Below are 27,189 nucleotides of genomic sequence, written 5' to 3' on the forward strand. Positions count from 1 at the left end.
CAAATGTATAGAGAAATTGATCGAGAAGTTTACAACATCAGATGTACTGTAGCTCCAAAATTGGACCCTCTACAATTTGCATCCAAAGCAAGACGTGGTGTCGAAGATGCGTGGCTCATTTTTGCTTCATCGAATCACAAGTTACCTTGACCACAATGGATCCTTCATGTTGGTGTATTATTTATTGATTTCTCATCAGCCTTTAACACGATGTAAAACCATTTACCCTAATGAAAGTGTTGAGTGACCCGTGCCTGAACCCCCACGTCCTACTCTGGATGGAAAGTTACTCGACCGTCCTCAGCAGGTGAAGGTGAATGGTAGTTTATCAAAGTTATCAATCTTGAATACTGGTGCTCCACAAGGTGGTGTATTATCACCTCAACTGTTCAGTCCCTACACAAATGGATGTATGGCCCTCAAAGAAGTGTGTGACTTTATTAAGTATGAGGATGACAACGCCATTGTTGGCTGTCTTTCTGATCAATTGTCCTTTGTATCGTACCTCGATGAGATTGACACATTCAGTAAGGGGTGTGTGGACTTTTGTCTCACTCTAAATGTGTCCAAAACTCGAGAGATGAGTTTGGATTTTAGGAAAGGTCACAATCATGAGCCTGTTACTTAAATAGTGATGAGGTGGAAATTATGAACAAATTCAAACAACTGGGCACTGTTATTGATAACAAGCTAACTCTTCATGAAAATACCGATGCCGTTTCCAAGAAATCGATGCAAAGATTGTATCTTCTCTGGATGTTTAATTAATTTGGTGTTTGCTCACGCGTGATGCGGGTGACAACCGATTCCTTGCTGATCAGTGTTTTTTTGTCATTTAATTTGGTTTCCTGGTTCAGTTATCTAAATGTGTGGAATAAGTCACGACTGAGGAAGGTCATTACACTGGCATTTCAAATGGGTGTGCCTTCAAACCAGCATGGAGTCTCCATATTTGCGAGCATTGAAAAGGAAGACGATGGCATTCACTGTACCGTACGTAAAGATGAAAGTCACTTCTTGAACGGACATTTTGAAAATCTGTCACCAGGGAGACGCTTTCGTTCTACGCTTATTAAAAAGAACATTTTCAAAAAATCAAAAGGTACCATGTACAATGGAGGAGGAGGAGATTGGGACCATACTCCGCGAGGAGCGTTGGTGCTGCTTAAGCAGTCTCCTTGGCTATTGGGCACAATCCTGGACGGGTTGCCACTTCGATACAATGGAAATGTTAAATTAAACTTCTTAGCCATTTTGCTGTTTCGTCAATCTTCGGTATTTTACGTTATTCTAATTAATTTTGATGTTTTGAACTTAGGGTGTCACTGAAGAGGGATTTTTCTAGATACGGGACAATAAAGACATTTCTGCACAAAGCACATCTACACATACCGCTCGAGATTGTTCGAGCCCAAATTTTCCCAGCCGGAAAAGAAACGGGGAAAAGGCAGGAATCCCAAATCGATTTTCCAGGAATTCCTGGCATTTACCTGGAAGAGATACGAGCTTGGGCTCTATTTGTTTTGAAAGCTTTTCTCAGCTCAAGCTCAAACATGAGGCTTGCACCATCTCTAATCTCCATCATGCACGGCGGCTTCTCAGCGGTGTTTCACAATGGACAACATAGACGATAATGACCACTAAGATATTGGTTATCGGTGTCCACAACCATCCTTCACCATGTTGTGAAACCTCAACCTCACTTTTTTTTTCTAACGTCCTCACATTTTCATCTTTATTCACCTTTAAATTTGATTTGTCCACAACTGCTTGAGCGATTAACACAAAACTTTCAACAAAGGAGTGCCTACAGTACCCATGGAGATTTTTTTTTTTTTTTTTAAAACAAAGTTACATAGTGATTAGATGTAAAACGTGGACGGTGTTTTCTGTAGGCATGGTGCGCAGGGTGTTTTACGCATCAGGAATAAACAGGCTCGACCTCGCTTCACTCCGACTAGGCCAAATTAATTTGAAGTCTGATTATGAAAGAAAACCCCCATTACTATCCAGCAAATAAAAGAGATTACAAACGGAATCTTTTTCAAAACACTTCTCTCAAATATGTCATCAAAGATCACAGGGCAGTGAAATGATTTATTTAAAACTGTTCCCAGAAGCAATCAAGTGAGAAATTGAATTCCTGAACTTTCATTTGGCACTGGTGAGAAAGTTGCATTATCTTGAGGAACAGAGGCACCCAATGTTTATCTCCATGCTGGAAAGAGCGACACGAAGTTCCTGATCCAGGCTCTTCAGACACGACCTCTTGTTCTTGATAAGTGTCAATGTTGAGAAGCTCACTTCACAAAAGGTAAGTTGTTGAAAACGGTAGCAATACATCGATGGCACGATCAGGGAAGGTGGGATGCTCATTTGTCAAATACAGTCAAAATGGGTCCAGAGGCCCCTCGCTGAACTGGAGTTTGAGAGTGCGGTCGCTACTGAGGTCTTCAAATTCCTCCAGTGCCTTCAGAGAAAGCTCCTTGACAGATTCCTGTGCACATGAAGCGAAAGGATCATGAATCCAGTCACACTGCTCTGTTAATGTTCTTTATTTCCCTGGAATTATGAATGTACCGGGGCACATTCGGGACTTTGTCATGGCACACCGGTCGGGAAACACTACCCTAGCCTTTATGTCATCGACTCTTGTTAAACTGTTCCTGCCTTGTGGCCCGTGGGGTTGGCCAGGGAAAGTTTGGCCCAGCCAACTGGTGCAGCATGATGTTCGACTAAATAGGCTCCATTCATTTAGTATGCAACCTCTGGCTGCTGGTTGCATCATTGCTGGGAGTGCGGCTGTGACAGTGATGCAGCGCTCCTTATGTGTTAAAGCAGGAATTTGAAATTTGTTCATGGTGCTCGCGATATCTCGCCTACTCTTCGCGAAGGACACCGTCTGATCTTTAATGTCCACCAACCAGCAAAACACCAGGATGACATTTTATAGCTGGGCTGACATCCCTGGTTAAACAGCTCAGTGATGAATGTACATACCTTCAGGCTATCCTGCCTGACCAAAATATACCAATTATGGGGGAATTATCCCATCCTTCTGGATGGGTTTCGCTAGTTTATACAATTTACAGCAGGGTTGGTTGTGCTTGGTTTGGAACAAGACAGGAATGGTAGCCCAGTGGGTTTCAGAACCAGCATTTACCAAACCATTTCTGCCAAACACCTCCCATGCACTCTGTTCTTGTTTGGTTGGTAATCTCTGCATTGTCAGGGAAGCTTTGTGAAGGATTGATGATTGGCTGGAATGTTTGTGAAAACGGAAGGGGTGGGAAGGTTGCTGGGATCTGTTGATCATTTCTAGGGAAAATAAAAGTGACGTGGTTCAATAGTGGATGCTGTGCTACCAGGGTGAGTGTTGCGAGCTCTTCTTACCTCCCCCATCCATACACCTCATTCCATGTCTTACCCCATCGACACAGCTCACCCCACCCACACGTCTTACCCCAACACACCCCACCCCATCCACAGCCCCCCCTCAATCCACACGTCTTATCCCACCCCCTTCACACACAGCACCCCACCCACACATCTTACCCCAACAACATATCCCACTCACTCTTTTACACACCCCTAGACTCTCTCCACCTTTCTCAAAAGGCTCGTTTTTTTTGTATTATACATTATTGTGTTGTTTGTATTCATCAATAAAATCCTGATGTAATCAACGCAGATCACTGGGTTGGTTGGTTGCCCTTCGTATCCGAAGAAGACCTTTGGCATGAAAAATGTGAACGAACGCCGTGGTCAATTTGTTTAAAGTGCAGAAATTGTTTATGAACGAATAATTTAATTATTGTACCTGTATATGCAAACAGGGTCGGCAGGATATATTGGAGGTACAGTATGTGGCACGCAACTTTGAGCTGTTCAGGCTATGGGTTCGATTAGTGGATTAGTTGGTGGATGTTAAAATGGGTGTCTCTTGCTTCAGCATTAGTTGGTGGTTGTTAAAGACCTCACGGTGTCCTTAATCACGATGAAGTGCGTTTTTTCCTGGAACCCAAACAAAATACTGTTGCGGTTCTGCGAAGCTGGCACTCCCCCAAGGCAATGGTACCCAACATATAGTGGTCCCAAGACAGTTATTTCATAAGTATTCGTTCAGTTCGCCCTTCCATTATGTCTAGTGGGTATATGGGACAAGATTCGTTGTGTCGGGCTTTAGAGTTTGGTCTTTAATTCCATTTGCTATTCTTTCATCTATTTTATTTTACTTGATTTCACGCATGACCTCTCCTTCATGCAAGCATGCGTGCCACAGACCGGACGGTGATGCTACCCGAGGAGCTTCATCAGCATATGCCGCCAAAACCCCGTTTAAACCATGCGTCATTATTCAAAAAAGGCTTCACTTTAACCTTCACACGACTCGGCTCATCAACGCTACAAGCTTCATACGACCTTCGACCACCTTCCTAAAAATCCCCACGATAACCTACGCTCATCCTCTTCAACACAAACGCCTTGTCGCTACAAATGCTTCAATCACCTCACCACAACCGTTTCAACCTCTTCACCACAAATGCTACAGCGCTTCCCCGACCTCACTACAACCGCTACGAAACTCCGCAACCACAGTCAGTTCCCGGGCGCTCACCGCAGTCCTTTGGGCTGCCGGGGAATGGAGGACCTCATGAGTCGGAACATATTGGCGTGTCGCTCGAAGTGCAAATATACGTTGGGGTCCGTTCAGCATCATCTGGGTAGTCTTGGCGCTCTGCGAAATAATGACCCTCAATTGGAGCCCAGCACGTGTGCATGGCCAGAGAGCGCTCGCAGAAACCCGCACCACATGTTGATTCTGGAGCTCAGTTGCGTGGCTGAATTTTTGAGGTAAATGAGGATATTTTCAGCTCCGGAGTCTGGCAGGGTGCGGCTGCTTCTCAGGGTGGCATCTGCGCACAAATGGGAGTGCTCGGAAATGCCTGCAGGGCATTTTGATCCACTTTTTGGCTCCTCCTCTGCCCAGGCTCTAGAAAATAGCTGCAAAAGTCGCTGAGAGCGAGCAGTCGCCGAGTAATCGTAAACTCTTCGGCGCTCGGCTTCCACTGCGTTCCGCAGCCAATCTTCATGAGCATTGCCATTTGCAGACTTTCTCACACGCCACGTTAAGCTATTATCTCACTCGTTCTGTCTCTCCCATCCACTGTCTTGTCTGATGTAGACGCACAAACTAAAAGTGACACTACAGATATGCACCTCCTTCACTCTTTTCTGCATCACACTTTCACCTCATTTACACATCCCTCTCATGCACCATAGACACCCCAAGTTTTCCGTCCTCTGCCCCCCCCCCCAAGCGACTGGGAAGCGTCGGTCTGTCGGCCACGTCAGGTATTAAAAGAGGTCGTGAACACCTCAACTGCCTCTCATCTTTCTTGCTTTCTAATTTCTTCGGGTGTGTCTGACGGCACCTGAATTGTTTGCCTAAGTTAAGAGTATAGAAGTTTTATATCGGTTTAGCTCTACCCCATCCGTGTCTTCTCTTTGTATACAACTGCATTTCTCTTTCCATACCCCACAAATCCTTGCTTTCCCCTGCCGTACATATTGCCTGTAATAAAACATTTCATTATTGTTCACGCACATTTCCTCACCCTCGCTTTATAAATAAATTGCTCATGTTATAAATATACTCGGCAAGCTCTGTCTTTTTCTTCATTGGTCTTGCATGGTCTTGCAGTTCTGCCCCACTAATTTGCTCTTGTTAGCCAGTGCACTCTCATTATTGCTCGGCAGTAATCTGGGTGTGCGCTGAGGGCACGACGCCCGCATCGGTTCGGCCGTCCCCAGGTAAGGTATCAAGCGAGGTAGTGTAACACTGCCAGGATTGGTACTGCCAATCGGCATTCGTGGTCTCTTGGCAACCTGCCGGTGCACGGAGTTATCTGTGCCTGGCGGCCTCGGGACTGGGCGTTCAGGAGGGACCTGAGTTTTTCCCCTCGTGGCGAGCCTCGAACCCCAAGTCCGTAACGATTCAAAATTCTTGCTGGACTGCCGGTCCAGAGTTGTCTCATCTTCCTGGACACTCTTTAACACCTCCTTCCACTTTCAAACCGAGAGTGTGGTAGCTATCCAGACAGGGTCAGCTTCTGCACTGTATTAGCAAATTAATCAGCAGGTTTGCATGTTTCATGTAAATGGATTCGCATATGAAGGATAACCAATTAATTATTAGTAGTAAATGTTCAACATGGTAGTTAGTATAAGAATAATTACACATCATGCCTATAATTATGCAATTTCTGACGCTTATTGCCTCTTCATGGTGTAATCTCCAACTAACCGAAGCGACCGAACCATTGGACGGTCAATATTGAAGGTTAGTGGACTCTGAGCTGGACTGATTAGTAATAATACAGGTAAATCATTCACCATCGTTACATACTGTATGTGCATGTAGTTATATATATATATATATATATATATATATATATATATATATATATATATATATATATATATATATATATATATATATTAAAGTACTGTGTGGACGGGAGTTATATACAATTGTACGTGGGAATGTAGTATTTTACAGAAGCAGTGCTCTCAACACCACCTTGTTTCATCTTCACTGAGGATATTCCTGAGTTGGCCAAGTCGGTTAGTCTGAGTGGAGACGGAACAAGGTGGTACTGAATGTTTGCATGTTCCTGTGGAATACCACATTCCTGGCCATAATGAATCAACCAGAAAAAAATAAAAAATTAACAAATTTGGGTTTCAGGATTTCTGCATTGAATGTGATTTTTTTTCTGTTGCTGTTGTTTTATCAGCAGGAAGAAGAGTGAGATGCATTCCCAGGTGGTCCTGGTCTTGTTGATATTTGTGGGGGCATGCAGCGCTTCACGAAGGTTGGGTCATAATTATCATGGTACGTGCCCATCCATGGATACTGAGTCACACGGAGTACATTTCAACTTGCGCAGCTCATTAGAAGAGAGATCCTCGCACCGCATCCACCATGTCAATCGAACACCACGTATGCTTCACACGTATACACATGACCAGGCCATAGTGAAAAAAGCACTCTCACGGTTCTGATAGCAATACTGGCATTATTTTGCAGGATGTTGTTCCAGCAACATGAGGAACATGGAGGAAAAAGTGAATGATCTTTGGGTATGAAATGAGAGATATATCATTTATATGACAATTGTTGATTGATAATCTCATTGAGAAGGGATGATGTGGACGGTCAATGGCACGACATAGCCCAGTGCAAAGCGTGCGATGCATGTGTGTTGCGTGTTCTGTTGCAGGGCCAGCTCTTGTTTCCTGTGAACCATAAATCTGGAGCTTTGTATGCCGTGTGCAACGTGAGACCCAATCCGACATTTCCTCCATCGTCAATCTCCGGCTCCATTTCCTTCCGCCAATTGGTGCTTATCCCAAACTCGCACAGTTTTCCTGCTTACACAGAGTTACTCTTGATCTTTAAATCAATGGGTTTAAATCAAGCTCTTCATTGAACCTTGACTTTGTATAATATATATATATATATATATATATATATATATATATATATATATATATATATATATATATATATATATATATATATATATTGTTACGGGGCCGGGTATCGGCCGCGAGCACGACCGCTAGATGGGGCCGCAAGTCGGCTCGACCGATCGCCCGGAATTTAGGTCGTCACTCCGGAGAAGTCTGGAGCCGACGGGTCCTGACTGGACCGAAGTTCACCAATGGATAGACCAGCGTTTCTCAACCTTTTTACCCTTGTGGAACCCTTGGAATAGTTTTCATGTCTCAGGGAACCCCTGCATAAAAATGATTATACACCATTATTAATATCTAGCTCTTTTATATTTTTATCGTAGTTCACGTGGTAAATATAATATATTTTTTTTCGGATACCTGATTTAAGGAAAAAATGACCGCCTGTTTGTCAAATTTATTGGCAATGAAAAAAAAAAACATACTGCTCGTTTATGAGACCTCACACCGAGGTTTTAATTCACAAAATGTTATTTTTTTTTTATTCTTTTTTTTGAAAACGTCATTATTGAAAGTGTTTGTCAACCCTGAGTCTGTTTGTCAATTAAAAAACACACCTCATGTAACTTGATCAACAAAACTTAAACAAATATAGCTGGAGCAATAAAGGTAAACAGAAGAACTAACCGAGAGAGAGAGAGAGAGAGAGAGAGAGAGAGAGAGAGAGAGAGAGAGAGAGAGAGAGAGAGAGAGAGAGAGAGAGAGAGAGAGAGAGAGAGAGAGAGAGAGAGAGAGAGAGAGAGAGAGAGAGAGAGAGAGAGAGAGAGACAGACTTCACGCTAGGAAGCACAGAGAAGATAGATGGACACCGTGCGTGCGTCCCGTACTTGAGTCAGTCACTCAATGATGCACGAATCCGCCGCGTACAGGACGTCCACTAACCAGTGAGAGCGGTTTCACACTGGTGCCATATAGACATCGTAAAATACATTCCTTATGGTTGTTATAATTATAAATAATATAAGAGGTTGAAGCCTCTATTATAATAACCAAGGAGTTTCCAACAATATGCCGTACGTGTATAGTAAAATTACGAATATTAAATCAAACAAAAACTCAAAAATACATTAGCCTATTTATTACTGTTTCTCGCGGAACCCCGAGCGACCTCTTGCGGAACCTTAGGGTTCTGGGGAACCCCGGTTGAGAAACACTGGGATAGACCATGTGGGGTAGGGTCGATTGCCAATTTCAATTTACCAAAATACCCACCTGGTCCAACTACCGGGGAAATTCACCCTCGACGGCACCAGTACGGAACAAGCGGCTTAGCGAGCTCGTTCCGTGTGCGATTCGAGCGGTTTGATCGCCAAGTTCGGTCGGTCCCAATTGTCCCGTTATGACGGCAATGGCCAGCTAATTCCCCGGCACGTGACACGCTCAGTCAATCAAAGAATAGACGCGAACGAGCTGAAAACATTTTACAAATGGGGGTTTATTTATATAATAGGTGGGGAATGAGAGAAGCACGTAAGAGGCAGAATTAAACCGAATATCAAACAATGCACGTATGTACAGGCACAAGCACTTAACAGTTTACTACTTAGAGGACGGGCGCACGGACACACACACACACACACACACACACACACACACACACACACACACACACACACACACACACACACACACACACGGAGTGGTGGCTGACGCCTTTATTTCGGCCTTCAGCTCGGAGGATAGTGGAGCGGCCAGGGTCTATTTTGGACCTGTCCGCCTCGTGCGGTCTTCAAGATGACTCGGATCGGCGCCCGTCCCGGCCACCAAAACCTTGACTCCGTTCCCTCCGGAGACGGCACGCAACCCTTCCGGCTCCGATGGCGGGTGGTCTTTCAGGAGGAGGAGGAGGAGGAAGAAGACGTTCCAGACGGCAGCGGCAAGACCAGTCCAGGCCTTCGGAGATGAGCGCTCCCGCAACACGAGCGCTCCAACACGGTGAGCGCTCCAGCAAGATCAGCGCTCCTTCATCGCTTCTCCTCGCTGGCTGACTGGCTGGCTCGCTGGCTTGCTGTTCGCTGCCCTCTGCTCACTCCTGCTCACTCACTCTCTCTCACTGGCTCCTTTTCTTCCTTTTATGCGCTCCGGCGTGCGGGGAAAATCCCGGGGCGGGGGATTGTTGTTCTTTGGTGTAGCATCCTTCCAACCGTCATTCTTGTTTACGCTGCAAGAATCTTGGGGCGGGGGAGTCGTTGTTGTTCTCTGCAGAATCCTTCTAAAACTCCTAACGATTAAAATAAATCACATCGCATTTACATTGATTCACCCACTAGACAAGGGAAGGAAGCTATCTATAAAACACATCCTTACCAAAATAACTGAGCTATAGGAACCTGGATGTTGTGCGTGATAGTTTTCCAAATTCGCAACAATATATGTAATGTCACAGTCCTGGCCGGTTAGGTTGACACCCCCCCCCACCCCCGACCCAATTGTGGTGGGCGGGCAGTTAACACCGACCAGGCCGGATCGCCGAACAATTTTCCTTGGAGGCGGACATGTGATCCTCAGAGATAATGGCGCGTGTGGGAGGGGCGGGCTGCACGGGCAGAGCGACAGAAGCACAGCACAAGGGGTTTATACTCGAACCCACCACAGATACACGGACAACAGCAGCATAAAATAAACACGGGGATTGAATGAAAATAAAAATATTTACAAGAGTAATAATTCAAAATGTGATCATAAAAACGTGAGATAAATGAAAGTCTAATGTCAAGGCGCCTCGACACACGGACTGTAATATAGACAAGGGGAAAACAAAAGAAAAGTAAATCCTCTCTTTATTCTGGCACTTAGCTTTGTCCAGAGATGGTCTTTACTCAACTCTGGGATCGAGGTGCTTTGTCCTGCGTATGAAGACACGCCAAAAAATGGTGCCAAGCCACTCTCTGGGCGAGAAACATACGTGAGGTCATTCGTGAGGTAGTATTCAACACCAGGGCTCACCAACCGCCGTGTGGCTTCTTCGTCAATCGCAGTTGCTGACACTGCTGTCTTCCTGGCATAATGGCGCTGCTCCCTTCGGTGATATACTCGAGGCTTCAAGGTCCATCTCACACGACCTGACCAAGAGTCAATGGTCAACGTGTTGCTCCACCACGCGAGCCAATTCGCCTCAGCACAAATAAAAGAATTGTGCAGTCTTCTTCATCTATCGAAGGAAATCCGGCCATAATGCCCTGATCTTACACGCCATCTCCGAGCTCCGTCGTCTCCCGACCGTGCCCCTCACGCCGTACTCAACCCATCAAAACCATGTCCTCTTCCTCATCCCTTCTGAAATGTACACACTTCACAGTTCAGCTGAACAGTCAATGACTTGTGTCTTGCCCAGCACGTGGGAAAATTTACAGCACGACACGAAAATCATGCAGCCATTTTGTTCTGCCAAGAGGAGAGCAAAGCGAGATCCTCTGTCCCAGCCATGATCCTCTCACAACTACTGTCTGCACTTCGAACCTCACCCTTCTTACACCTCCGGGTGTGGCTTATTAGCACGAAAACTGGGACGGTGGGGCTTCTGTCTGCTCGGCAAGTTTGGCTCGCTTGTTGTTATAAAAACGTAATTCTTTCATGGCTGGCTTGTAAATACAAAAACGTCAGAGAAGGTCACAGGGGGCAATTACATACTGGGGAAAATTAGACTTAATCCCTATCTAATTAACACAGCACCACCAAAAATTAATCCCTTAATGTGGTGACAAGTAACACTTAAGCTCACAGTTTCCCTACTTAATTTACATCGAGATGTCTCCTACATGTCCACGGACCAAGCAATACTATACGATCCTAACTTTGCTATGAAATTGCTACAATCTACCCCCACAACCGTAACAACATTGTCACATCTGAGTGCCCATTAACACGATATCCACAGCGCCGGACCTTTCATTCATACGGCCAAACGGTCTCTCACTGCACTGCATTGGATATTTTTACAACTTCACCGCACCCCAAGGATTATTCAAATGAGCTACAATTGACCGATGGCACACGCACGGAAAACAGATGGCTCAAACACATTTTCCTTCTTTTTAAAGGATTTATTTTTGTTTTGAAAAGTGCAGGGAAGAAGGTAGACGAGACGCTATAATAAACGGTGAGAACCAAATGAATAAAAAGACACAAAGTGGTGGATGGGGACACGGAAACTTATATACAATGGTGAGAAATGCTTATAAACACCCGAAGACGTCAGCGTTCATTGTTTTATTTCATTTCCGCACATGAGAATGCCACGAGTATCTTTTAAACTAAGAAGAATTTCCAAAATTTAAGCTCCAGAACTGAACTTACAAGCAGTTCCGACTCCTAGAAAAGTGTTCATTTATCGAATTCAGACAAATGTGACATTTTGCGCGTCTCCGGGAGGTGTTCGTATGTTCAATATGATGGTTCGGTGATTGCCAATTGCGTGCCAAATGAGCCGCTTCTTATCAACCGTTTTGTTGGAGTACTAACTTGAATGCTTAAGCCACTTGGCGGGCGCACCCCAAGCTGCTTGGTTGCTCGTTTTAGGGAAAAAAATAACCCGTGCTTTCAATCTCACATCGATTCGATGTACGTTTCTGCGTTTGTTGGGTCCCGCGGTGCCGTGTGGTGAGTGCCTCGGGAGGTGTCGCATCCACTGAAAATGTGAAATTTTATTTTTACAGAACATCTCTGGTTAACGTTTTTGTGCGATCTCCTTTTGTAATCCACCTCTCACTTCGACATCGATATATATATATATATATATATATATATATATATATATATATATATATATATATATATATATATATATATATATATATCAATAAGGTCCATCCGACCAGATGTTCACCATGTTTGTTCGAGCTGTGAAGGCATAAAGTATAGATCGACATTTTGTGTTCTGTGGCTTGATACAGTTTTTGATTGAATTTAGTTAATTTCCCAATTTAAATCCTCTTTCAAATAACTCTGTTTTAAGGTAAATCTTTGTTTTTGTCGTTTTTATTGACTTGATGCGTGTGTACATTTGCACGTGTGTTTATGTACATCAACTGTATTACCACAATGGCATTTGGCACCGGTGTGTGTGTGTTATTGGTTATTGGTCATTGGTTGTTATCTCCATATAGGGGTTTCAGAAAGTGGAATGGAGCCCTCCCAGGTGTCAAAGTACCCACCTCTGCAAGAGTGTGTGTGTGTGTGTGTGTGTGTGTGTGTGTGTATGTTGTTGATTGGTAGCTTCATATGTGAGTTTCAGAGTGTGGAATGGAGTCCTCCCAGGGTGTGCTCAAAGTATCCACCTTTATCTCGTTAAGGGGACACGATTCATGGACCAAGTTGCGAAGTTTTCTGTTTTCAAAGTTTTGTGCCGAGGGCTCTCTTCAGGATCGTTACTGAGCCCCGGACAGCTTCCAACAGTCGTTCGTTTGTAATAATATTCCATGGGATGGTTTTTAATATCTCTGTGAGATTCTTCGTCATCATTCCCGTAGCTCCAACTTTCACTGGTACAACTTTGGCATTCTTCAGCTTCCAGGATCTTTTCACATCATTCTTGAGGTCTTGGTGTTTTGTCATTTTCTGGATTTCTGCATTGTTTAGTCCAAAATCACTGGTATTAACACCTCAATTAGGAATGCCTTCTTCTTTCTTTTTTGTACCGAAGTATGATATGTGGTCGCAACACTTTGTTTTCAATGTTCACGCTCGATGGGATCAGTAGGTCGTACATGAGCGGTAGGTACTTCCATGTTTTCAGTCCATGTTTTTGGTTAATGTTCCCATGCATTTTCTGGAACTGGGATATCAACGTTTTTGCAGATGTGCCAGTGGTTAACTTTACAAACTCTGTTGTGTCATTGTGTGTACAGCTATTATGACATGAGATTTTTTTAAAATTTGTGTTCGATCATTAAGCATAACATATTGTTGCGGTATTCGCGCCCGCCGGCGTGCTGACGGCCACGTAACTCGAATCGCGGCACGTCGCCCACCGGACGGACAATCCAGTCGTGACCCTCTCGGACTAACGCCGGGAACCAGTCACGGGTGGACCTTTCGGTCTCACCGCGATCGAGCCAATCAGCCCCCGCGTGGGATAGGGTTGCTCGCCAAATTCGACCTACCTAAGTACCCACGCGGAGGGTAGACCGGGCGATCGCACCTCGCCGCAGGTCGACTTCGGACACGGGCCACTTAAGCGACCCGTTCCGTACTATCAGAATAACCGAGCGGTGTTATCGTCGACCTCGACGGTTCGATTAATTATCGGGCGTATTCAGCCCACTACCAACCCTTTACGTGAAGCAAGATGAGGATTCAATGGGAGAAAAAGACGAAGCGAAGCGGGAGAACAGTTCAATAATAAAGCACATTTATTCGCGGCACACGGGAAGCACACATATTCAATTCCACCAAAAGCACACAAAAAAAAGAAAACACAATTCCATTTACACAAAAAGCAAATGTAAAAGCGAAGACAATGCAGAGCTAATACCGACTACCGAGCACACGGCAACACTTATACAATTCTACTTCACAGACGGCGCCGACAACACATACCCAAAACCAAGGAAAAGAAATCCCCCAAGAATGAGGCGGGCCTGAGGCCGAGACCGGGTCGCGCCTACCCGTCTGGTGATGAGACGCGGAGCGGCGATGGCGCCTCACTCCGCGGGCCTCGCGGACAGTGTCTGGCAGGGGGTGGGAAAGGGGCCCCCTTGGTCGCACTATCTCAGCGCGGGGGGAAACAGGAGGGGGTTGCTGATGCTCGGGGTATAGAGGATCTTTATTATCCCTGGTGTGCGTCTCCACCTCGGCCAGGTCGCGCTGCCGGCCTTCCTCGGGCGTGCAGCTCCCGGCACCGTCGCGAGCACCCCCTCGTCTGCCTTCGCCGCTGCCGCCTCTCCGCCTCTGGACTCTCCACCCTGGACTCTTCTTTGGGCTCTCCTCGTTCGACTCTCTCCAGCTACTCCAGCTACTCCAGCTACTCCAGCTACTCCAGCTACTGCAGGCTTCGGGCTCCAGACTTCCACACCGCTCTGACTGACGAACACGGTCCTTTTATCCCCCCCCCGTAGCTTTGCCTTTGACCCCCTCCCTTTGACCTTTCACCTCGCTCCCCATTGGCCCGAGAAAAAGTGGGCGTGAAGGCTTTTTGATCCACAAATTTGCATATATCGATCGTCCTGGAGGCGGGGCCAAATCGCCCCTCGCTCACCGATTGGACGGCAAAAAGTGGGCGTGTGTCGTTTTTGATCCGTTTTTGAAGCACAAAATCCGTGATTTTGTACACGCTGTTCGACGCGTGCTCTGCACGAGTCCAACACCGGTACCCACAGCGGGGCAAGAACGGTGGCGATGCTACGGTGGCGAGGTGTGACGGGAAGGTCGTGGCGGTTGCGGTGAAGCGGCGTTGTGGTTGATGTTGTGGTTGTGGTGGTAATCATGGCGGTTGGTCCAAAATAAAGATAGTAAAAGAAAAACGGCTATCCTGAAGAGTCGCAGCTCGCATAAATGACATGTATTCCCACTAGACAACGGGTTTGGGCCTAACTACACATATACTTGCCGAGATACCTCACCTAAGGGACCTGAATGGTGGTTTGCGAATTTGGTAACCACAACAATATCATTCTCATTGCTAATGCCACCTCCACCCCTCACCTTTCTCTTTTTTTTTCCTCCTCCACTCCCACTCTCTATCTGTCCCCTCCTCACTCCCCCCTCCGAATAAAATGCAGCACTCTCCTCCCACACCTCTCTCTCTCTCTCCCTCGCACCTCTCCCTCCCGCAGTGTACAGCAACATTTCATGTGTTGCTCTCCCCCACCTCCACTCCCCTTCCTCACTCTTCTCCCCTTCCTAGCTTCCACTTCTTCACCCACTCCTCCCTTCCTCTCCCCACCCCTCCATCCTCTCTTCCTCCCCTCCCCCTCTCTCTTTCTCTACCTCCCTCCCCTTCAAACCCCCGTCAGCGAAACGACGGGTTGTATTTGCTGGTGAAAATGTAAACAAATTTTAAAAAATGCAGATGAGTGACCTGAAACAATGGGGAAGCATGGCAATTTTGTGTGACAATGCACATCGAAGCGGACACACAATGGAAAAAAAAATCACAGAACTGTCGGAAAGCATCCGTAAATTAAAATATATGTAAATGAAAAGAAATGAATGAAAAATCAAAGGCAGGTGAGCGACCCGAGACAATAGGGAAGCACATTTCGTCTGCTTACACAATGTGTAAGCACACCCCTCTGTGAATATATATATATATATATATATATATATATATATATATATATATATATATATATATATATATATATGTGTGTGTGTGTATGTGTGTGTATGGGGCGTAGTGGCGTGAGCCTGTAATCCGGCTACTCGGAGGCTTGGGTTGAGGATCGCTTGAGGACGGGAGCTCTGTGCTGGGCCGCGCTATGAGAGGGTGTCGGGCAGCCCGGAATCATGGCGAAACCTAATCCTTATCCCTGTGTCATAAGAGGCGACCAGGGTTGCGTCAGAAAGGGCATCCGGCGTAAAACCTGTGCCAAATCAGTATGCGGATCATAACAGATGATCCGCTGTGGCGACCCCTAACGGGAGCAGCTGAAAGAAGAAGAAGAAAAAGAAGAAGAAGAAGAAAAAGAAGAAGAAGAAGAAGATATATATTTATACGGCTGTGGAAATTCGCAATACACCATAAAGGGTCCTTAGATCAGTTATGACGCTAAGTTTATGTGCAGATAGTTCCCCACCGTTGTTTAAAGGGAATTTGTGTGATTCATCGGGCTGCGACTCTTTGAGATAGCCGTTTTTCTGTTCTATCGTTATTTTGGACCATCCGAAGACTTCAAACGAAGGCCCCGTGAAAGGCCTACAATGGTGCGCGAGTTTTCCCGCCTTTTTTGCGGCACCGGGGCTGACGGGAGAAGCTGCGAGAGCTCGCTGGCGATTGGTGGATACGGGGTGTGAGGCGGCCGTGAGGAGGAAACGCCCCTTTTCGAGGAGCTTCTCGAAATGGCTAGAGGAGAGGCGGAGCCAAAAAGGGGGTGGAGCGAAGGGGCGGAGCCTCGCGCTATATAGGGCGGACCGCGCGCGGGCTCGCTCTCTTGGTGGACGTCGTGTTTGAGCTATCATCGCGTTGGATTCTTCCTCTATCCTGCCTGGGACGTCGTGTTTGAGTTCTCCTCTTCTTCGGGCTCTGGATCGTCGTGTTTGGACTCGTCAGGCTCTGGATCCTCGAAGTGGCCTCTGGATCGTTGAAGGCTCGTCTCTTCCTCTGGGTGCCAAGTCGTGAGGGTTGTGAGCAGTGGTCCCGGGTCGAGGCGCGCATGAGAGGAGAGTGCCGGAGAGGGCTCGCCGACCATCGCCGCTCGAGGGGGCAGGTAACCAGCACAGTCTCGCGGGCCTATTCAGTCACCCACGGCCCACGACCATAAAAGTTTACGAACCCCGTCTACCTCCCTGCCTATGGGTAGGGGTTTCCTGTTGCTTTTGTATGACTCCTGTGGCGCCGTGTCCCTATAAGTTAGACCTGTGTAAGTGACTGTACATTGCTCGTATTCGGAGGTAACGCTTTTCTTGTATATTGCATGATTCTTTGCTTGTGTTGTGTGTGTAATACGTGTTGTTGTTGTTATAATAAATGTCCTTGTGTGAAATGTATCTCGTTCGTCGTCTCTTTCCCCATTGAAAGTGCCATCTTGAATCGCGGAATAAATTAGTAGTGGGTTTTGAACACCCGGGTAAAGAAGAGAATCTGATCCATCGAGGTCGGCGATAACACCGCTCGGTTATCACTGTAGCACGGAACGGACCGCTTAAGCGGTTCGTGTCCTAGGCCGACCTGCGGCGAGGTACGATCGCCCGGTCGACTACTCGCGCAGGAACTTAGGTAGGTCGAATTTGGCAAGCAACCCTATCCTGCTCGGGTGGGCAATTGGCACGATCGTGGTGAGGTTAAACCCCCACCCGTGACTGGCTCCTGGCAGTAGTTCCAGGAGGGTCACGACTGAATTGTCCGTCCGGTGGGCGACGTGGTTGCGATTGGAGTTACACAATCGCTCGCACGCCTGGCGGGCCAGAATTCGTAACTATGTATATATATATATATATATATATATATATATATATATATATATATATATATATATATATATATATATATATGCCGCTTCCTTTGTGATGTGATCTTGATACATTTGTTCAGGAATGGTATTCACCTGGTGATGCAGTTGGGGTTAGAGTAATGGAAGTAAATTATAGACGTTTGTAAATATTGTTGTGGGAACGGTGATAAAGGGGAATGGGAGTAAGATGGACTAGTTATTTCAAAAATAAACTTTGAGCACAAGTGTGTGGTTTCTGTGTAAAATAATAGGACGTGTCGAAATGTGTTCAGAAGCCAATAAATGTGGCACCTCCCTTCTGTAATGTGTCTTACGCCCTCCCACCGCACCTCCCCTATGATTCCTTTAAATTGCTTCCCTTCGTAATCTGTCTATGTGTTTGTCTTTACATTCCGATTGAGCTGCTTCAACATTATGGCACGGCATGTCGACGCCCGTAACAGAGGTAAAAGAAGGCCTTGGAGGTCTGGGGGAATCTTCCTTCAGTCGAACATCAGGCCTAGATGGCCTGGCTATCTGTGCTTGATGTTCATCTTCCAGAAGGTGGTCGAGAAAAAAAACACTATTAAAGGCCATGCCGAGAAGCTGTTGCCATCGTCGTCATTGTGGCCACTTCTGAGTGAGTGGAAGCGTGTAAAAGCTCTCGAGTGGTTGTGGTGGTCAGCAAAGTCTTCGGTGGAAGAGGAATAGTGGCTCATTGGAGGTGTCTGGAAATGGCGTGTGCGGACAGAGCTGTAGGGAGAGAACTATATGAGTGCTGCGAAAGGTTCAGAAGGTGATCAGCCAGGGTCCACGAAGCACCCAGTATGCCCCGCAAGGGAAAGTAACCACTAATCCATTGCAACCACCTCTAGCCACAAACACACATGGCCCATACTCATAATGTTTATTTATGTCTCGTCAAAGACTCATGGGAGTGGAAGAAATTAGTTATTGAGCATTATAACGGATCAGTGCATTTGATTCTTCCCCCCCCCCCCTCCATTTAATTTCTTTCATAAATCCTGTTTAATTCCCTGGTGCATGGTTTGAATCGGAAATGGTGATCAACGGCATTGGTCAGACCCAGGTCGTTCTAAAATAGGTGTGAAAAGTCCTCGTTAGGAGGTTTGAAATGCAGCAGTTCATCCTGGGTTATCGCTCAGCCCTCATCCTTTAGAAGGATGAACCGGCTGTAGGGAACAGATTTCATGAGAGTTTCTGCATGTCGGAAACCGAAGTAAAGATGTGTTTGTCTTTCCCGGCAGAAGGCGCCCAAATATAATCCATCGCTAAATTAATGACCGACCCGGTGGAAGATTTGACCTCGAATCCACTCATGGTCAACCGCAACAACATATTTGGTACAAGTGTATGGAAGTGCACAATGAGGATGAGATAAGTCGGGCAGGACGTGCGGTGCAGATTTGTATTGTAATCTCTTCTGTGTTTGACTCTCCAAGGACGTTGACGTCATGACATCATCACAGCCTTGTGATGTCACAATCTGTAGTTTATTATGACTGTTTTATGGCTGACCACAGCATGGGATTGCAACATCATCAAGACAGGGTTCACACGGCTATTTTGATACGTCACATCACTTGAATCATCGAGTCGTTTGACCGACTTTGCGGGTGAAATTCTCAGAGTGAAGCGGTCCTGCCTGGTTGAGGTTTCCATCTTGGGGGATCTACCTGGCCTTGCTCTGGAGTTGGTACTTTTGAGCTATGCGGTTATCCATCAGAAATCCAGAGGCTTATGTGTCCTGCATGTTCTGTAAATGCGGTTTTTCAGGAATTGAGTAAAAAAAAAAAAAAAGTGGTAAACACGAACCATTTCTTTCTCAGGAACACTAAACCGTTGTACTTGTTGATACTGTCCTGTTTATGTTTGTCTGCACAGTCACCTTCAAAACACCTCGAAATGATGATGGACATTCAAGGTTTTACTTGCAGTGGCGGCCCTCATTTGCACGGCATCCACGTGCACACCTATGCTGACCTGAAGGACGGCTGCGAAGGGGCTGGACCCCATTTCAACCCTTTCAACGTCTCACACCCACAGTACGTGCTCTCAATCACTTACCGAGTTCAACGTAAATTCCTCGTTACACTGACTCTTAATTAACAACTTTCCAATTATAATTACTGTATTCCAATTTACATTTCCTGTTGTTCGTGGTGTTCATCCCGCTGATTCTCAGCTGCGAAAACTAAATTTTCTGTGAATGTTTTCACTTCAGGCCTAGTCAACTTTAGTCGACAAACAAAATGGCCCGTAAACTTATCCCTGATTGACCACATACCAAGGTGGGAATAATTGGGGCCGTAGTTGTCGTAGGCTGTCAGGATAGCCCGGAGGTAAGCACACTCGCACCTGAGCAGTCTAGCCTGGGTTTGAATCTCGATCCGGCTATAAACTCTCACTCTGGTGTTTCTCGCATGCATGGTGAGGCACAGATGTGTGCACCATGTTTGGGGGGGGGTGGGCGGGGGGATTTTGATCAGGTATTGGCAAAAATTAAAAATCATTTTATCAAAATTTGTTTCTAGCAGACAAGCAGACTGTAACGAAGCTTCCAAGATAATCACTAAATTCCATTCTCTGTCTCGATATCATCCGACTACTTCTTTAAAAGCCCTAATTGTTCCCACTACCTTGAGGGGTCGGCCGTAAACGTTTTTGGCCCACGTCTTTCACGAACCGGCTATCTCGGCCTGATGTTCGACTGAAGGTGATCTGGGACAGGAATTTGTCATTTGTTCAAGGTGTGCTGCAACGCCCTACCTGTGGAGCACCAATTTGACAGCTGTTGTAGTTTGGTTGGGAATCAAACCAAGATTCGACAGCTCGAAGGTTATGTGTGCTAGCTCTGCACCATCTAGATACTTGCCTAAATAGCTCAGTACCTTATAGTTTTGTGTTTTGTTTTTTTTCAAGAGGCGAGTGTAAATGTGGATATCCAGGTTGGATATCGGGGTGGCCCAAAGGAAAGGCCCTCTGAACCTCGACTGAACACTTGTCTTGTTCTAGTCGAGCTTACTCCGTCTTGCATAGTTCGCAAGAGGCTGTGTAAACTCAGCCAGAACAAAACAAGTGTTTTTTTTTTTTTTGTGTGTTGTTTTGCATATTTTGTTATCATGATTTGTGTCAGGGGTTGCGGGTTTGTATTTATAAAGCAGTAGTTGTGTTCAAAACAGTTTTAGTGGGTATTTGTGTTAGTTTATTGTAAGAAGCAAGGGGAGGCCTCGTGTTAAGTTCAGCGTTTAAGTCAGTTGGGGTCTTGGGAGTATGGGGATGAAAAAGGGTAAAAATAGAGACCGAAGGAGAAAGGAAGAGTTCAAAAATGTGGGCCATATCAACAATAGGGGAAGCACAGGGTTCTTATTGTTGTAGGAAGTGCGGGGAAATCGCCCACTTGCGGATGGCTATTACTAGGTTGAAGGAACGGATAGATAAATTTGCAGCAAGTAGCGGAATGTGAGAAATTTGTAGATAATTATTGTTGGTTACGGTTGTGGAGTGAGGTTGCTGAGGATATCGGAAGTGGTGATGGGGCAGTGGGAGCGGGCAGTGGTGGAGGTGCGACAGTATAAATTGGTGGACATGAGGTATGGGAGAGAGTTTTTGTGGGTGATGAGATGATGAAATATGTAGATTCTTCATTCTGCAGGAAGGATCATAGACAAAGAGTTCTGTGCAGTTTTGAAGGAGCAGGAGTTAGGGACATTGAAGGAAGGATAAACGATATCGTATGGGGTCATAACAGGAAGAAGTTGGTTGTGGTACACGTAGGAGCGAATGATGTAGGAAAAGTTTACTCAGAGGTTTTGAAAAATAGATACAGGATATTGAGTAAGTGGCTGAAAGCAAAGGGTTGTGAGGTCGTGTTTTCTGGGATTCTCCCAAGATGAGGAAACAATATATAAATTATGAGCAGAGTGATAGATGTCAACCAATGGCTGGAAGAATGGTGCAGGGAGGAAGGTTTTACATTTAAGAAGCAGTGGGAATCATTTATGGGACAAAGGAAGTGTTTCTGGAATGATGGCCGCGTGTTAAATAGAAAGGGGGCAGCAAGGTTTGCAGTGGGAATTGAGGAAGGAATTCAGGCTTTTTTTAGGTCAGTGGAGGGTGGGGAAGCTATTAAGGAAGGAACTGATGATGTAATTGTGATGAGTAAGGCCAGGCAAGAAAATAGTATTTCAGGAAGGGAAAAGTTAAATATATTCTATACCAATGTCAGAAGTTTAAATCGTAAGATGGAAGAGCTTGAGGCCAAAGTAGATAGCGAGGAGTACGATATAGTTGCAGTGAGTGAGACATGGTTTAAGGAGGAGAGTAACTGGAGGACAGGACTAGAAGGCTACAAGGTGTATTGGTGTGATAGGAAGGAGAGAACAGGAGGAGGAGTAGTAATCTGGGTAAAAGACAGCATTACATCAAGAGAAAGGGGTGACATAAAGGAAGGAATAAATGTAGAGGATTCTGTATGTGTAGAGATTAGAGATTGTAGAAACAGTAAGATACTGGAAGGATGATTTTATAGGGCTCTGGGTGGGAAGGAAGAGGAGGAAGGAGGAGTACATGAAGAATCCAAAAGGGCACCTGGAAAGGGAATAGTATTGATTATGGGGGATTTTAACTTGCCAGGGATAGATTGGGTCCAGGAACAGGGAAATGGCAGAGCGGATGAGGATTTCCTCATTTTAGTCCAGGATTGCTTTTTAACCCAGTTTATAGATAAGCCCACGAGGGGGAGTGTAGGGTTAGACCTCCTTTTAAGTAACGATCCCAATATGGTGGAGGTGGAGGAGATTGGGGAGCATTTCGGATCAAGTGACCATCATCCTATGAAGTAACCATAATTTAGTATTCTCTCTTTCATGATCTAACTCCAAAGAGAAGTGAATTTTTGCAGAATTTTTTCTGTAAGGCTCACTTGGCTGCGCCTGGCTGGGTTTGAAGGTGGGGGAGTAGCGGTTGAAACCCGAATCCTATCCAGGTTCCTCCTGATGACTCCATCTTTGCTCTTTACTTGCTCAGGTTCCTTGTTGGTCTTCCGTTTCATAACATTGTGTGTGCAAAGATTCTGTTAAGGGTTATAGTTTAGGATGGTAGGGTAAGGCTATTAGATTTCAGTAACACAAACCTTGAGGGTAGGAGGAGAGAGTTGGGTGATGAAGATTGGAAGAAGCTAACAACAGGACAATCATCATCAGAGAAATGGGAAACCTTGAAGGATCAAATGTGTGGAGGGCAGAGTAAGTACATTCCAAGGAGGTGTAAAAGTAGAAGAAGAAAGAGGCCAGGGTGGTTGAGTCATGAGAAGTCGTGAGAATGCAATGAAGGAGAATCAGAAGGCATTCATTCAGTATAAAATAACAGGACTGCAGTTAGATTGATATCACTATCGGAGTAAACAGAGGTAAGTGAGGAAAATAACTCGACAAGCCAAAAGAGAGTATGAGAAGGAAATGGCTAAGAATATTAAACATGATAACAAGGCTTTCTTTAAGTATATCAGGGGAAAAGAACAGGTTCGGACCAGTGTGGGCCCATTGAGGAACAGCAACAGGAGAGTGGTTCTTGATGAAAGTGAGATGGCAGGCTTATTAAACAGGTATTTTACTTCAACCTTGACACAAGAACAGTCAGGAGAATTACCAATAACTGAGAGTATCTATCGAGGAGGTGAGGAAGGGCTTTTACAGAAGATCCAGGTTGGAGTGGAGGAAGTAAAGGAACATCTCGGTAATCTAAGAGGAGCTAAGGCTCCGGGACTCGATAATATGCACCTGAGAGAATTGAGGGAGGTGGCTGAGCAGGTAAGCGAGATGTTAACGGATATTTTCAACAACTCACTGGAGTCAGGACAGGTATCGGAATATTGGAGAGTATCAAATGTAACAACACTATTTAATAAAGGATCCAGAGAAGAATTGGGAAACTGTAGACCTGTTAGCTTGACCTCAGTTGTGGGGAAGGTGTTGGAGACATTAATTAAAGACCATATGATGAACCATTTAAATATATCCAAACTAATTATAGGTAGTCACCATGGGTTTACCAAAGGTAGTTCCTGTCTAACAAATCTTTTAGAGTTCTAGGAAGCAGTGTCTGTTTGGGTGGATGAGGGAATGACAGTGGACACAGTATATCTAGATTTTAAGAAGGTATTTGATAAGGTACCACATCGGAGGTTGTTAGCCTAGGTGAGGGCTTGTAGGGTGGCTGGTCAGGAAGCTAATTGGATTGCAAACTGGCTTAGTGATAGGAAGTAAAGAATGGCTGTGAGTAGGAGGATGTCTTGCTGGGAGGAGGTACGTAATGGGGTTCCTCAGGGATCAGTACTCGGAACATTACGATTCATTATTTACATCAATGATTTGGATAGTGGAGTGAAGAGTAAGTTTTCCAAATTTGCAGATGACACAAAGCTTGGAGGTGAGGTGGATAGCAGATGGGGTAGTGATCGGATACAGGAAAGTATTGATACTTGTATGGATTGGGTAAAATATTGGCAGATGGAGTTTAACCTGAGCAAGTGTAAGGTGTTGGGGATGGGAAAGAACAATGAAAATAGAGATTACAGGATGTAAGGGGTAAAAATAGAGCGTGTCACACAGGAGAAGGATCTGGGGGTGGTAATAGATACGGGAGGTAAGCAGGCAGCACAATGCCAGGCAGGTACAGGAAAAACAAATTTGGCTTTAGGTTGTACAAGGAGGGGGATCAATTCTAAATCAAAAGAGGAGGTGTTAACATTGTACAGGAATTTAGTGAGGGACACATCTAGAATATTGTGTGTGGTTTTGGTCACCACAATTCAGGAAGGACATAGATGCCATAGAGAGGGTTCAGCGCAGGGCTACTAGATTGATTCCGGGCTGAGCTAGACTCAGATATGAGGAGCGGCTGAAGGAGACGGGGCTTTATTCACTAGAAAGGAGACGGTTACGAGGAGATATGATGGAGATGTTTCAGATAATGAAAGGTGTTGATAAAATAAGTACAGATTAATTATTCGACAGAGTAGACAGTGATAGAACCAGTGGTTTTGGCCTGAGAGTAAAGAAGAGGAGAGTTAAGACGGTAGTGAGACAGGGGGACTTTTACTCATTGAGTGGTTAATCCATGGAATGGTCTCCCTGGAAAGGCAGTGACAGCAGAAACAATAGATAACTTTAAATTAGAATTAGATAGGTACCTGGAAGTTATGGCGATAGAGGGGTATGGGGTTTTTGATAAGACTTTTAGGTACTTTGAGCCTGGATGGGTGATTGTGAGCATGTGTACAGAATGCTGTTGGTGGGGGTCTCGTCAAGGGGTGTTGTGTGGTCGATATTACGTGTTGCTTACCCAAGCCCAAGCCCCCTCTCTTGGGAAAAAATAACACTTAATTAAAAAAATATATATAAGAAACATTTTGCATTTTCTTATTTTGATCTTGTGTTGATGAATTGGTTTGGTGTTGATGTGGAGTAGGCATGATGGGCTGAATGGCCTCCACCTGTGTCTAATTTCCCTGTGTTTCCTTGCGAGTCTATCGAGTTCATTCGTAATCTGGCAAAGACTAAAACAGTCATATAACATATCCTCTGAGGTCCATTTCCCACCCCTCCCAACCTCCTTTTCCATTTTTTTTTTATTACAAAATCCTGAATCCTTGCTTGCAGCATTGATTTTATGATGTATAACAGGTGCTGCCCAGTTCAAAGCAGTTATTCGGGTGATGTGTGTTTATCTCATGAAAGGGAATTTTTCTGTATTTCTGTATTTGCCTTCACTTCTGTGCCCCCTCTGCATTTCAGCCATCCCGGGGATTTTGGTAACTTCCACCACGACGCCACAGGTCATCTGGTCAAGCCATTGAGAAGGCTACTGAAGGGAACCTTGTTTGGACCGGAGTCTTTCATCGGCCGCTCCATTGTGGTGCGTACGTGCCGTCACTTTTGTACCTAGCGGATATCGAATGCTCCATCTCTTCGTGAATTTGTCCAAGTGTAAACTACGTACACATCATTTTGAGCTGCGCACAGTTGTCGCATCTCCATGTATTTCATCTCCCACTGAAATTTCATGGATTGTTTCCACACATTGAGATGAGTTTTGAAATATACTTGATATATTAATAGTTACATTTGTATAATAATTATAAACAAAGTACAATAACATTGGGAAGGCAGGGTGGTCTGGACTCTAGAGGTGTGCGGACTACCCTCTGAGCGGTCGAGCTAGAGGTCGAAGTGTGACCCAGCTGTAAACTCTCACCCCCGGTTTTCTTTTCGAGGCAGGGTTCGGGATCAATGTGTGCTGACTCTCGGATGAAATTCTAAGTCAGAGGACCCAGCTGTCAGCTGTTATCATTGGTGGAAGTTCAGGATACAGCGGTGCCTTTCGTGAAGAGTCAGCGAGTTATCGCCGCTACCCTGAAGAAATTGCAAATCCCTGCCCCTGACTGACTGCTGGGAAGGCAACGGCGAACCAAACTAGCCAGAATAACCAAGCCTTAACCAAACCAACCAGCATAACCTTTGCCAAGAAAGTGGTTCAACAGCACCGCCAACGCTCTGTAAAAGCGTATGACACATTGATAATAATACCGTCATGATGATGTTGACAGACCGTACTACTCGATGTTGAATGTACTCCAAGTCACCGACCCTACACATGTGTGCTTGTGCTTTCCTGGTAGATTCATGAAGGTGAAGATGACCTGGGAAGTGGAGGTAATCCAGGGAGCCTTCTTCATGGGAACTCGGGTCGCCGCCTGGCCTGCTGTGTCATCGGAATATCCGCAACACTACCCTCCTGATTCTGAAGTCCTACATACCCATTAATAACCGCAGTGCTTTGAACTTTCGTTCGGTTTCCTTAGTGTTGTGAAAGTTGTGTGCGAGTTCACCATCTTGGGTTATTATTTTTTCCCTTTGGAGGGAGAAGATATAATTTATGTCCATTTGATTTTTTTTTGTTAAATAATCTGCAGTTTACAGCTAACATTTATCAATTCGTACTTTGGATTCAGACAAGAAACCCCCAAAACTGCACGACAGCACATTTGTCAACCGGTTGTGCAAAGAGCACACCTCTCATTCTCATTCACAAATGACGCAACACCCCCTCCTTCTGCAACAACAAATGTATCGTCCCTCAATGCCCTGATTAACATGACGGCGACAACTCGGTTATGGCACGTGACCACTTGAATCCTTCCGCTTGTCCTCCAAGCTGACTGGTCCTTTCACAAATCCCATAACTAGTTTGTATGATCCTGTCTTTTTCTTATCACATGTATGACGCATGGTTGTAATTCCGATTCGAATAAAATTAACGTTTCTCTCATTATTGCTCCCAGATTTGTCTGACATTCCTGGTGTTGGCTTAAAGGTTAGGGGTGGCAGGCTTGGGATCCTCAGATCCTGAGTTCAAATCCTGCTCGGCTGTTGAATTAATACCAGGAGGGGTTCACTCAGTCTGTCATTCTTCTGAAGTCAGAAAAATGGGTACCAGCTTGCTGGGATGATCGAGCCATTTGAGTATCTTGTGTAGG

The 27,189-nt window shown here is 45.3% G+C and overlaps 1 protein-coding gene across 1 annotated transcript; it reads left to right on the forward strand.

Annotated features, from left to right (window-relative positions):
• The first annotated feature begins 6,559 nt into the window (after positions 1-6,559).
• Positions 6,560-26,981, forward strand: SOD3 (superoxide dismutase 3). The gene is made up of 7 exons (XM_085853146.1): positions 6,560-6,653; positions 6,801-6,898; positions 7,094-7,146; positions 7,287-7,406; positions 19,536-19,696; positions 25,448-25,568; positions 26,332-26,981. The coding sequence occupies exons 2-7, from the start codon at positions 6,817-6,819 to the stop codon at positions 26,449-26,451; spliced, it is 657 nt and encodes a 218-aa protein (XP_085709272.1). The 5' UTR covers positions 6,560-6,653; positions 6,801-6,816; the 3' UTR covers positions 26,452-26,981.
• The last annotated feature ends 208 nt before the right edge of the window (positions 26,982-27,189 follow it).

Source organism: Eptatretus burgeri, chromosome 13, assembly GCF_056783735.1.
Source record: "Eptatretus burgeri isolate ZD-2024b chromosome 13, Ebu_testis_v1, whole genome shotgun sequence".
In the NCBI taxonomy this organism is placed as follows: Eukaryota; Metazoa; Chordata; class Myxini; order Myxiniformes; family Myxinidae; genus Eptatretus; species Eptatretus burgeri.

Bases quoted from the DNA above. Each gene is read 5' to 3' on its own strand.
- SOD3 (XM_085853146.1), top strand. From the start codon at position 6,817: ATGCATTCCCAGGTGGTCCTGGTCTTGTTGATATTTGTGGGGGCATGC. The intron at 6,899-7,093 runs GTACGTGCCCAT...ATTATTTTGCAG, and splicing joins GTTGGGTCATAATTATCATG to GATGTTGTTCCAGCAACATG. The intron at 19,697-25,447 runs GTACGTGCTCTC...TCTGCATTTCAG, and splicing joins TTCAACGTCTCACACCCACA to CCATCCCGGGGATTTTGGTA.